This window comes from Mugil cephalus, chromosome 8, assembly GCF_022458985.1.
Source record: "Mugil cephalus isolate CIBA_MC_2020 chromosome 8, CIBA_Mcephalus_1.1, whole genome shotgun sequence".
Lineage (NCBI taxonomy): Eukaryota > Metazoa > Chordata > Actinopteri > Mugiliformes > Mugilidae > Mugil > Mugil cephalus.
The window spans coordinates 6,118,551-6,132,231 of NC_061777.1; the positions used below are offsets into that span (position 1 = coordinate 6,118,551).

Consider the following 13,681-nt stretch of genomic DNA (forward strand, 5'->3'; position numbering starts at 1 on the left):
TCTGAATCATGTTGATCAGTAGGTCTAAAGTAGATTGTCTAGATCAGTAGTTCTCAAACTTTCTGGGGTCCTGGACACCCAGCGTATTTTTGCAAAAAAAAAATCCTATACCCTCTGTGGTTAAGTTAGATAAAGGTCTCAGTCTCATAGGAGTAATCCTATTTCTATAAATGTCATATCTTTTTTAAACAATGTTTAATTTTTACGGACCCCTTGCAGTTACACCACGCACCACTAGGGGTCTGCGGACCCCCAGTTGATAATCACTGATGTTTAGATTGGATAACGAATTAAAGCGGGAAACCTTCCGCCCGCCCTCTGAGCTTTGCCGTTTTGCTTACGGATGTCACTTTATTCTTTTTTGCCTGAGCTGAACATCCACTCGGGGAGATCTTTCACTCACTCAGGATTCTGAACCAACTGAAAGGTCCACTCTGCTAACAGTTAGGGACACACCAGAAAACCGAGGGCGCAGACGCTCACGAAACGGCCCGACTCGACTTGGTGCGTCACGGCCACGTTCACACCAGCAGTGGGAGGCGACAAGTTGACGTGCTACACACACACGGCATTAAAGTTAAACTTAAGTTATTTTTATCACTCTGATGACATGGTGATGCGTTCAGTCAAACATATGCACCTGATTCACCCGTTCTCACCCGAGTTTGCAGTGTGAACGCACAATAAGGGTTTCTGCTGTGTTTGTATCAGTCAACATACAGTTATTTAAGTATGATATAGTAAATACTACACAGACCTGGGAAGATCAGGGCATGATGGGAACTCTACAGCTGCAGGACACATTTGATTGTATATAACTCAAAATCCACAAAGTTGATTTTAGATACTATGTGAGTGATACACTGTATTTAAGAGTCTAATCCGCCCATAATTGTGCTGTCTGCACTTAAATAAACTCAATGAGGTGCAGTTATTGTTCTGAACTAGAATCATATTTGTGTAAAATGTATTTACTCTTACTGCTCTTGAAAAGGGCACGAGTGATGATGGTGCTAAAGTTTAATCTTAAGATGCCCTATACGTCATAATACCTCTATGCACTTTTAGCCTGTGGCAGATATTCCCAGTGGAAAATTTTAGTATCACGATACTTTCAACGCAACACTCCTGCATGCACATATTCTTCAGTGTTTGTTGTGGGAGAGCTTCTTTGGTCTCCACTGAACTTTATCCTCAGCCTCATCCAACACCTTTGGGATGAAAAGGAACGCAACTTTATTACCCAGCATCAGTGTTGGACCTCACTTATGCTGTTGTGGTTGAATTGTAACAACTTCCTGCAGCCTGTTTCCAAACCCAACTACAGACACTTAAGCCAGGAGAGTTGAGGCTAATATAAAAGCACATAAATGTCCAATATAGGGTTTTAATGTTTGTGTGTCCACATGCATTTGCCCCGTCTAGTAAATATGCTTTTGGTGCCGCTGCTGTACCTTGTGCGCTTGTATAATCTTTATTCATCTCTTTACAATCAGTAGAACTGCACGAGTTGTCAGCGAGCATCTTGTATTTGGCCGAGTCTCAGGTGGCTCTGATTTCCCAGCAGGCCAGATGGCAGCCCTGTGTGGGCAGTATGTGTGTCTGTGTGCGCGTGTCCGTGCGTACGCATGTGTGCGTGTGCGTGGACGAAGGGGCCGTGAGAAGAGAGCCAACAGCCTCGTGGAGGGAGGATTGCTCACACTCTGGCTCTCTCCTCTGTCCCCGTGCAGCTGTGCTTCTCCCTCCAACTTGAACTTTTAATTTGTTCAATATGTGGCAGAGGACACTGAGTAAAACAGAACACATGTCTTGTGGCTGAGGCTCCATAGTCAAGGACTAGACGTGGAGGCTGATCTTGTGTGGAGTTGTTTTTTTTTTTTCAAAACTTGTTAAAGTTCACTGCCTCCATCAGACTGGAGGACTGTGGATTTGATTAAGGACGAGTGCACCGACAATTTAATCGAAAGCTAGTACCCTAAAACCATCATGCTAAACACAGTTTAGTCATGAATGAATGATTGTGTTCTGTGTCAAATGATGCTGTTGTCTCAGAATTCAGATTCTTTCGCCATTTCTATAAATAAGAAAAAAAGAAAAACTGTTTTCAGAGGAACATGCTTTTCCAAAAGGGATATTTAACCAGGTTACTCTGCAGTTTAAAAATAAACAACAAACACATGGTTCGAATTTTTAGAGCAACACAGTCTTTTTTATTGTCAAGTCTTGCACTCACAAATCTCCAAGACTAAGAGAGGTATGTAAATTAAGTTAAAACAAGTTAGTTCTTAATGAAACTTAAAAAACTGTTTTGTTCTTGTCACAAGATGCTACATAATCAGATCCTGACACTCACCCAGACTGGCTATCTGAGTGTCAGGATGATCCTGTTTGACCCTTTTTAAGGGCAACCTGGTGAGAAATGGGCTGCTGGCACAAGAACCAGGTATTCATGGTTAAGAGCTGAGAATAGGGAACTGTTGCTCTTTGATGCTACTACATAATTAACCCCATAGTGAGGGGTTACGTGTAGAGGATGTGGAAGTTACTTAAACTCAAAATCCAACTTCTAGACAAACATAGAAATAACTATGAGCTGATTGCTCCAACATTAACAAATGGCAACTAGACACAGGGTACAACAGAAGCGATGCTGCAAAGGGGATGCCAGAATGACAGGTCATGTCCCACCCTCTGGGACTGGGTACCAAGCCCCAATAATAAGCCTTTTACAAACTTAACATAAGGGCAGCTGAAGACCTGAGGTCATAAAGAAGCTGCATTCCTGGGACTTCCACTACCAGTTACCAAAGCTAAGTAAAATACCTTCTGAAAGTCTACAAGAATATGTGAATGTAGCATTACAAACAGTCCCTACTGCAGATGTCACTGAGGCAACACTGTCTGACTAAAGGAGTAACACCAGCCATAAGGAGCAGTATCCTCCTTGGAGAAAGAGGGTGGAGGCAGGATCAAGAATGAGGAAAGGGTTAAATAAAGAAGTGCAATAAGCTGTCGACATCTGATGGCTTGGAGACTGCAAAGCAAAGACTGGCAGCCCCGGCTACGTGCCTGAAAAGGTACAACAGAGAAGTAGAATCAAGAAGAACAAACAGGATGTGCTTTGTACCAAGCCACCCAAAGTGTACTGTCAGTGGCACTGTAATAATATGATGGCAACCCCTGAGTCTGAGAGAAGACTATACAAACCTCTCTCAACCAGGTTCCAGTGACCACCATGATGGCATACAGGTATGAAGAGTTGGACAGCACCAGACCCTGATATGATCCACACCCACCGGCTAAAGAAGCTTAGCTTCTCTCTGAGCACCTGAGCCAGCTGCTAAGGCCTTGACCCACCTTGAATGGCAAGCCGAAAGGCCAGACAGTCCTGAACCTGACACAATCCCCAAAAGGGAGCAGCTCCATTCAAGTTTGCTGGGTGAAAGCTCATGTGAGACATTGCAGCAGTTAAGATGTGTAGCTACGAGAAGTCAGAGCGGAGAATGTAAAACCAGACAGACTGACTAAGCTTACACCTCAATGCCTCATACACATGGATCCAGGGATACTTGAAACCTCCACAGGACTCTTAAGTGGCTTCATCAAGAACCCAATGGGGCTGTGGGCAACAATCCTAGAGGCTGACTTCAAACCAGTTATCACCATTAAGTACAGCTTGCACTTAGGAGATGCTCTGCCCAGCTGCTGTTCTTCATGAGCCTGAATCTCCTCGGCCAGATGATAACCAGAATAGGTTGGTGGAATGAGACTTGATAAGCTAGTGAGGAGGAGAGAGATGGTTGTCAGAACTGAAGATACCAGAAGGCAACACAGCCAATGTTGAGAACTATGTGTAACGTGGAATCCCTGAGGAACCATTAAGAGTCCACAAGGAAAGCAGCCATTGCCCAATGCCTTCGGGAAATTAGCCACTTCCCAATAACTCAGCATAAAGGCAAGAACAACAACACACTTACGCCCTGCTAACCATCACCTTGTTGCCATAATAATACAGGCCAAAGTAGGAGAGAAGGACCATGAGATAAGAGAGCTCCTCTTAGGGTAGTTTTTGGATAAACATTAAAATAACAAATCCAAGATGTCCTTAAAGTTAGACACATCAATTCAATGTTCCCCATGAGACGTATTTACTTCCTGGGAACATTAGAGCAATCATTCTGATTTCTAAAAACAAAAATCAAGAGCAAAGATGATTTCCTCCCATTTGTGTAGTAGGAGCAGAATATACTCATGCATGTTGTTACTGTGGTAAACAGTGGGACATGTACAGCTGTATATCTGTACTTCACTGTGAGTATGAATTTGCTGTTCAGCTCATTAACGACAACTGAGAATTGTTGGAATAATGAGTGATGAGTGTTGCAGTCACCCTGTTGCTGTTGGATTAAGTAATCCCTAGATTAACTACGCTACTGTATAGGCTGCAAAGCTCTAATGTGGAAAAAAGTCTCTGTTCTGGTAATAAAATCTTTCAAAGCCTGTAGCTTATCACTGCAAAATAAGCATCTTGCAACTGGATTACAACTCTCATGCTCGCAAGTGTTTTCACACTACAGTCCAGATGGGAGATTCGTTCTGTAACCTAAACGGATTCTTCTTTCGTGCATATTTTTTTTTGTCTTTGATATTGCAAAAGTGACAAACTATACAATCAATTAATACACAAAGCCAATACAAATATTAGGATTACTCTTTCAGCTGTGCTTATTTCCTGTTATTTGCTTCCCCCCGAAAAAATGTGGTGGAGACTCATTTCAAAGTACGAAGAGAGTGGAAAATATGAATTTTTTTATTGGAGGAGTGCAACTTTGAATTGTACCAGTCAACAAAATGTTCCACAGATCGTTCACCTTAAATGTTACAGTGAATCAACGTCTAAAATCATAGGAAGTGTGACTTTTAGCGTCTTTGGCGACTGGAGGACTCACTAAAAAGCTTTTCATAGACGTTTCGGTTCCATTTTAGAAATTATGAGTTTGCACAACCATCCGGCCTCTGTTGACTCAAGCAAACTTTTCTCCGGATCTATTGTCTATTGCATTCTAAAATTGCTACTTATGACAAAATATAAAACAAATATTGTGTGGTGACTCGTAGGCGGCCATTAGTTACTAGTGTTTTTGGTTTATCCTGTGACATTACACATGTATGCGGCCATACAAACGCAGTGTAATCATCACATACTCATGGAAGCTGAACTGTTCCTCAGTGGATTCCATGTCTTTCCTTAGAATCTCCTCCTTAATCATCCCTTGTGTTTTATTTCGGGATAAATCCTTGTGTTTAGTCCAAGTTAAGTCGTCACTATCAGTTTCCCGAATCTCACAATTGTGCAGCAGAGCTCTGCAGAGAGTTGCAGCTAAGTGGGACTCGAGTAGCTCGGGGTGTGAACGCTGCGAGAGGCAAAAATCACACACACACACACACACTAATTCACTTCTTGAGCTCTGCCTCAAGTTACAAGCCAACAGTCCAAGTGACAAACATGTTGTCTGAGGACTGGGCAAGTGCGGACCTCTGCAGATCTGTCAACATGCTGCGAGGCTTCGCTAACTCAACTTCAGTGTAGGTGGATCAGATAATAAAGTGTTCCTCGGACTTGAGAAGTTAATTTCCGTGGCAGATAACCACCATTCCTGGGGGAAAAAATGCTGCATGAATCCTTTACTTTGTGGTCATATTTTAGCTCTTCAACATTTTGGGTTCTGATAAAAAAGTAAAGTGCAGAGTAAAGAGCTGCAATGGTAAGAAAAGTGATCATTCATTTTAATAACTCATCATTCACTGAGTTTTTCAACCTCACACCATCACATGGTCAGTCTGCTTTAGGGATCAATTAAATCTGATGCTGGGATTCGATATATTTCAATTTATTTCTAAAGAAAATCAGTGGGGTGTCTGTAATGACCCTTATTAATCACAGTCTTAAACCCCCTAACCCGCCCCCTCCTCTTGTCTCTTCACCTCTCCATCTCTCAACCTGACTCATTCACCCGTCTATCTGCAGTCACGCTCCTGTCCGTCTGATGAGATTTCACTGACATTCCATGCTGACATATTCAGACTATTGTTCTGCCGCTCCGGGTGGCACAGGTGGGCCTCCATCTCTCCAACATGGCCCAGTTACAAGTCGCGCTCCCTGCCAAGTCAGGCCCCGTTCATCCGGGAACAGGGGAGCTGGAATGGGTTTGACCGTATTGTGCTGCACCTGCTTCGCCCTCGCACCAGATCCCCCTGCTTCGCCTGCCATTCTGCTATTGCAGAGAGCGCTCCTTCCCTCACCGAGCCCCCGCGCCGTAAAACCCCGCAAAATCCACTGAACTTAGCTGCTCTGATGGCCGCGGCCAAAACAGCATCTGATGTGCCTTATTTGTTGACTGTGTGAGATTAGTTGCAGAGGGTACACGTCGTGGGGCTTACCATGCAGAGATGGAGCGAAGTCCCCACCCCTCCACCAAACACCCACCAGCCTTGCCAAATAATGAGAAATGGAAGATTCTCCAGCTTGTCTAAAGCCCTTGTCACAGTCGGCCCATGCACACTTCTGCTCCCGAGCCAGACTGTAGAGCAGATACTGTAAGAGCTCCCCCAGCAAAAGGAACTGGCTACCGAGCTATGTGCTCACAAGGCGGCTTGCTCAGGAGCCGCTGTCCTGGTCACTTCTGGCCAGGACACCAAGACGGGAAGCACCCACCTGGACTCTGTGAGGCCTGAGATCAAAAGAATGCGCTTTAATTCTCCTAAGAGTGAGACGGAAGCAGATGTGCAGCTCAAATATGTGCTCATATCAGGGAAGATTCAATTAGCAAGTGGACTTTTTTTAATCAAATGTGGCACCAATTCTTTGAAAGAGAAAACCACGAATGAGTGTGATTGTCTAGGTGGTGGTACACCAGTTCATACTCAATACCGGTATTTATTTATATTCCATTATGATATTCATGTATTTGCCATCTTCAGTGTAGCACTTCTAAGCACTCGTGGTGCGACTGCGTCACCGTGAGGTTTGATGATCACAGAAAGGTCAGAAAATATAGTGGCAAGAAATAGGAAGACTAAAAAGGTTTTTCAGGGTGACCAGACCGTAACCAGTATCCGGGGAAAGTTCCAGCTAAAGCTGTCCCCAAAAATGCCCCCAATTTTAGCTTTTTATGAATGAGAAAAAAAACTGTTGCACGCAGACTACAATTATTACGGTAGATGGTCGCGCTGCTAATGGCGCTACAGCCATAGGAGTTTAAATATGTTTAAATACGAATAAATATGTAAAAATATATGAAACCATAATTGTTCCTTAATTTCATCTCGATACCATTTAATTTTTTTCTTTTTTTTTTCTTTTTTTTCTTTTTTTGGTAAATTTGTAAATGCTGTAAATGTCTCCAGATTTCCACACCAGCAGGCAGTGTTAACACAGGGCCATGCAAACCTGTTTTACTACTAGTGTGGGATTATTCTACAATATTTACTCATTATCACAGTAAAATAGTCCATTCTTAGTCAATCTACTGCATTAATTCCTTTCTCGACCAGTGGAAAATGTTGTGAACTGCTGATCATGCATAGAAAAAAAAAAAAAACCCTGATACCGTCACAATTTTGAATAATACCGTGATATACATTTTTGGTCGATGTGATTGTCCCAAAGCAGATTAATGTAGTTATACAAGAATTCAAATCTTAATAACAGCCAAAGCAGCAATGCTTATGAGCATGGACTATATGAGCGTATTACTGATTTACTGATGATTACTGATTTTTCCCATCGTTAACCAAGACCAGTTGAACTGGGCAGCAACATTTCTAATGACTTCTGTATATTTAAAGTGAATGTGTCCGGACGCTTGAAGAAATCCTTAACACTTGAGATGTCAGGTCTATGCATTGGTTACAGTGGGGGAATCCAGAAGATGATGGCATGTAAGGAGTTTTCCTGTTTACTCTCTTCCATTACTGCACATGCAGTTTGTCAGTGATCAGATTCCTCTGCTGCCTCCTGTCCTGTTTTTAATACAGGACGTATTTTAGCTGCTTTAGATTTTGGTGCACGTCAGTGGGTACGGGGCAAATTCTCCAGTGAACAAAGCATAATTAAGCACCTTTGTGATGTCGGAGGTCAGGTTACAGTAAAGCGGGCTGAGAAATGGGAGAGGAGGCCGAGGCAGGAGTGTGAGGAGATGTGTGTGAGGTTGGAGGCCGACTGGCTGCTGGGGATTCGCTGTGCGAGAGCTCCCTCTTGGTGCCAGTCAGCCTACTGTTAGTGAACAGGCTGCTGCTGCTGAAAGGAGCGACTCCATCCATAAACTGGGTTTAACTGTGCATAAAGGGAGACTAAACTAAAATTGCTTTTATTTTGGAGATTTCCAACAAGGGCACAGAAGCAGGTTCCTGCTTAGTTTGTCCTGAATATGCGTCCATTGATTTATCAGTAAGCAGCTAATTGTTATTTCTGTTTGACAGCTCACTTTCTATGCTTTGTGTAATGAATATTATCCACTTTGGTTTGTTTTTCTCTTTTGGGATGTGTTATTACAAACTTGTGTTATTCTTTATCATCTTTCCACACATGTTAATCAAAGACCCAAATATCCAATCACTGTCAGTAAGAATTTTGTGTAATTTAGTTCTAGCAAATATAAATATAAATATCTAAGTTTTAGCAAATATGCAACATGGTTTTGTTTACAAGAAAAAGTGCAGTTAAATATCAAAGAGTAGCTTGATTGTAAAAGTTTTAATCCTCTCTTTGTGTGTTTTTAGGGCCGGTGCATGAATTTCAACCGCATCCAGCATCAGTAGAAGAGAGGAAACTACTGTGTGAAGAGGAGCAACGCGCTGATCGCTGTGGAAGACAGAAGAATTTCAGGGTTTTCTTTTTTTTTGTTTTTGTTTTTTGGCTTTAATCCTTTTGCTAAAACCACTATCCGTTCACTGCATTTCCTTTCTGGTTCTTTGTCCTTACACCTTTCAAGCACACAGGTTGAAGTGTTAATATTCTAACACATTAAGTTATTTACTACTTCTTTTTTTTTTTTTTTTAAACCAATTTTATATATATGTATATATAAAATTCTCAAAGCAGTAGCACAGGGCGCCTCGGAGCTCAGCACTCAGACTTGGTTAGCTTTTCGTGTGCACCAAAGGCTTAACATATTCTGACCATATTGTGCCTTCTGTGAAAAACCTAATTTCATGGACACAGACGGAAGCTATCTAAAAAAAAAAAAAAAAAATAACATGGAGAATGGGGCTGTTTGCCTTTGGCATAGAAGTCGGAATAATCCCAGTGGGCCTCGCAAGTGCAGAAGTCCTTTGCCTTTTGGCAATGTCTCATCACGACTCCTCTCCAACTTCAGCAGTGCTGGATGCCTGGCGGCTGCCCTTTGACTGGCTTATCTTGTCATTTTAACACTGAGAAGTGCACACGCATGACAAATTGTAGACAGGATGCCCCAAGGTATTGGACAGCACCAAGACTTTGCCCTTTAGTTCTTTTTTTTTTTTTTTTTTTTGAAGACACCTTCCTTTCATTATGCACGCAGGACAAAGAATTAATAGAGCGTTATTCGACCGCAGGACAGCCTCCTGACCGAGATGATCCAGCTAGGTTTGAGGGATTGATGCCTTTAAGACCTTGACATGGTGCTTTTTTTTTTTTTTTTTTTTTTTTTTCTGTTTGGCCCCTGTTTTCAGTGCAGTCTGTCTGTGTCTCTGCTCAGTAAGCCCATCACAGCCCCACAAACAGGCCTATCATGCATCCTGAGATATAGATACAGCTGCCCCGACGCTCCTCGCCGCTCCGTCTCAATTCTCTCAGGGCTCCCCATCTGCGTCACAACTCGCCAGTTCTCTCAGCGGCGGAATATCAAAGTTTAATTAAAATAATTAAAGGCAACAGCAAGCAGCAGCCTGTGAAGACTTGCCCGTCTCCTTTTTATGCCTCTTGACATTGAATGACCTAAAACTGCGTTATTCGCGGAAAAAAAACAAATAAATAAAAGAGGGCACGGCGCCACGATGACGCTGCACCATGACCACAACGTAAACCCAAAGCAGCGGATGCGACGGACGGATAAGTATTGTTCATTTCCAGAAATTATGCCGCCCCCCTCCCCACTCTCCTCCCGACCCACCCCAACTCCCTCAACCCAAAAAGCAGGAGATATATATTTATATATATATATTACGGGTTTCTCAAGCGCGCTGTCATGACGCCACTCCCAAATGATGTTAGTGTGAGCGCAAACACTGTGGGGGAGGAAAGGGGGCAGCAGCTGAAGAAAAAGGCTCGAATGATCCAGTCACTTCGGATACCGTACTTCAGATGTAAAATGGATATTCGAGTCGAAACCTGACAAAGCGTGCCGGCTTTGACGGGAAGCGGTATAGACAATGACCAGTGGCTGGGTCAGTGGGATGTCTCTGTGCAAGCAGGGAAGCTTATCAAATGACACTAAAAATAAGTTCAACAACCATCAAGTTTGAGGGGGACTGGGTGACGCGGATCACATTCGGTGGGTGCAAGACGAGCGGGCGAGCGACGCGCGGCTCTAATTATTCCTTTGTTTGGTCCCCGTCCCAACCGGAGGGACGCACACAATCCCAAATCAAATCCTCCGAGTGTGCACTGGTATTTATATCTCTCTTAAATACTTTTAGCCTCTTGCATAATTGCGCAGGCTGACATTTAACAGGCTCGTTGGGCTTCGTCTGGACGCACGGTGGACAAGGAATTTTTAGCACTTAGATTTTTTTTTTTTTTTTTTTTTTTAATGTTACAACCAAGAGCACAGGAATGTTATTAACCCGAACTAATGAGATATTCACACAGCGGTCACAACACAACTCACCCTGCTAGTAACATGTCACAAGTCCCTGCTGGGCCCCCTCATTATGCTTTTTTTTTTTTTTTTTTTACACTTTTGTTTTGTTTGTGTTTTTTTTTTTGTTTTTTTTTTTACACTTTGTAAGTTGATGCTTTTCAATGAAAATGAGTATTTTTGTATTTCTGCACTTGTTTTATTGTTGTTGATTTACCAAATTTGGAAAAAAAAAAAAGGAAAAAGTACGGTGAATTTTTTGATACTTCTTTTTAAAGCACTTAAATGTTTAATCTTTTTTTAGGTTAAATACAACTTTATTTCAGAGAATTTCTTATTTTTGTCAGCGTTTCTACCATTTTTTTAAAAATTTTTATCCGCATGCACTACTTTCTGCTATCGGCTCATTTGACGTGCGGAAATTGTAATTTATCATTTATTATCTCTGTCGTATCATCTGTTGTTTTGTAGTCACGAGGCACCTTGACGTCCAGAGGCTGCACTTGTGTGCGTGTGTGTGACCAACGTACCGTTTTACACTGTCGTCTTTTTTTTTTTAAGTCCGAACATTTCTCTTTCTTGTTTTACAATCTGTTGTGTCAAATACAGTATATATATATATTTAACGAAAAAGCGAACAGTGTTTTTATTTATTTATTTTTTCCTCCCTCTGTTTTCCGACACGTGTGTGTTTGTGTGTGTGTGTGTGTGTGTGTGTGTGTGTGTGCGCGCTGGTAGGGGTGGACATGCTAAAGGCGATCTTTAATTGGGCCCTTGCAGATTTATAGGGCCCGACAGGGAATGTGATTATACATACACAGTGTGTGTGTGTGTATGTGTGTGTGTGTGTGTGTGTGGACAGGGCAGTGGACAGTGTGCAGCCTCTCCCCTGTGAAGTCAGTCACCGGAGGCACCACACACACAAACACAAGTGCACAAAAACCCTCCAAGGTGTTCAACGCCCCAAAAATGAGGTCTTGCATTTAATAAAAATATGCACTCGTACACCTTCTGCTTTGTCCACATTTGCATGCTGTGACAAGATGCCAGCTGAGGTGTGTGTGTGTGTGTGTGTGTGTGTGTGTGTGTGTGTGTGTGTGTGTGTGTGTGTGTGTGTGTGTGTGTGTGTGGTATGCACAATAAACCTTCACCCATGTTGGACATTAGAGTAGTAAAGTAATTTCTTCCTTATGTCTTATTCGGCAAAATCAACATTTAGAAATATATTACAGGTGTTTAAAAGCAGAAGAGCAACAGTATAACTGAAAAGGGTTGGTTAGTTAATTGAAAGAAGTTAATTTATAACAATGTGTAACGTTTTATGGGCTTAAGAAAGAACATCATTCCATATTTATACCACTTTCTGCTTCTACGCATTTACGGACAAAGTTAAAGAAAGCACCATGTGCATTTCACACATGACCAGTCACTGCACCACAAAGTAACATTACACATCACCGTGTTAGTATTTCTGATATAAGATAATCCTTCATTTATCGTCAAAGAAATGGTAAACAAGTTCAAAATCGTAATGTTTGTGAAAAAAAAACAGATAAGAGTTTTACTTCGCACAAGTGGTAAATCGAATAAAAATCTCCTAAATGATATCAACGTGGGCTCAATCTTGTTGCGCTTTGGGGATTAAACTCAAAAGACACCATACAAAAGGATGATATAAAGCAGTCGAGGGACAAAGCTTCTGGGGAATTATGATGGGATTCTATCCTTCTATACTTCTACTAGTATTTTCTGGCAGATTAAAACGACAATAAGGAAAAACAAGAACACTAGTTTACTGCCCAGTTCACTACAGTTGTGATCCATCCCATGGACTCCACCACTTCAGCTTTGAAAACACGGAGACATTCAGAGTCACGTTTTGTTACATGTTTTAAAATTAGAGTTTCACAAACAGTGAAAATCAGCTTATCTGCTCTGTTTGCTGTTGTTCTTAGATCAGCGTCCCTGGTCTGTGTTGTCTCGAACGTGGTGTGGTCCAGGAACCGCTCAGAGCTAATCTGAGTTTAGTATTCATCCTGCAAAAGCTGACATTCTTAGACAGGAGTCTGGTGCGTGACGACAGCTCCAGCCCTCCTCAGGTTCGTCGTGTGCTGTTGGGTGACCTAGAAGTCGAGCCCGTTGACCTCTGCTCTCACACTGAATACAGAACAGTCGAATCAAAACGAGGAGAATGAAAATAAACAGTTTTCATTGTCATTGTCCGATAAAAACGAGATAGGGTTAAGCACCTCTCTGCTCCGCCAGAAATAAAGATAAAAACTATAGAAGGAACACACATGAAAATCTGCAATTTATACACACACACACACACTACAGGCCTAAAGTTTGGAAGCAACATCAAATTTGTACATAAAAGATCACGGTTTCATTGGTCACTTTGTGTCAAAATGAACCTGATTATTATATAAAGAGTAACTTATCTGAAGACATTTTTGCTATAATTTTCAGGTATTTGAGTTTTTCTTGCTTGGATTTTTCTTTCTTCAAAGTAATTACGAGGCATTCGTTCCACAAGGGATATTTTTATGCAGAAAAAGAATAATGCAAACAGTGATTTGTTTCATTTTTTTTTCTTTTACACTGAAGTTGTGACTCTTGCAAATCTCCTCAACCCTAAAACCCTAAATTTGAAGAAAATGGTGCACATCAATGAAATCAAAGTCTGATCGTGCACTAAATACATCCCAAAAATACTATTTTAAGAAAGGCATCGTGAACCGAAATCTTTTCATAATCAGATATTCATTCACTAAAACATTTGGAAGCATAAATAAATAAAACAAATTCAATAAATAAAATGTTGAGGAACATTATGTAGG

At 41.7% G+C, this 13,681-nt stretch overlaps 1 protein-coding gene across 1 annotated transcript in view; it reads left to right on the plus strand.

The window, feature by feature from the left end:
• Nucleotides 1–11,474, plus strand: part of antxr2a (ANTXR cell adhesion molecule 2a) — a 74,841-nt gene extending 63,367 nt beyond the window's left edge. The window contains exon 17 of the mRNA XM_047592283.1: nucleotides 8,782–11,474. Coding sequence (XP_047448239.1) covers nucleotides 8,782–8,820 — 39 coding nt within the window. The 3' untranslated portion in view covers nucleotides 8,821–11,474. The remainder of the gene's footprint in view (nucleotides 1–8,781) is intronic.
• Nucleotides 11,475–13,681: the final 2,207 nt, after the last annotated feature.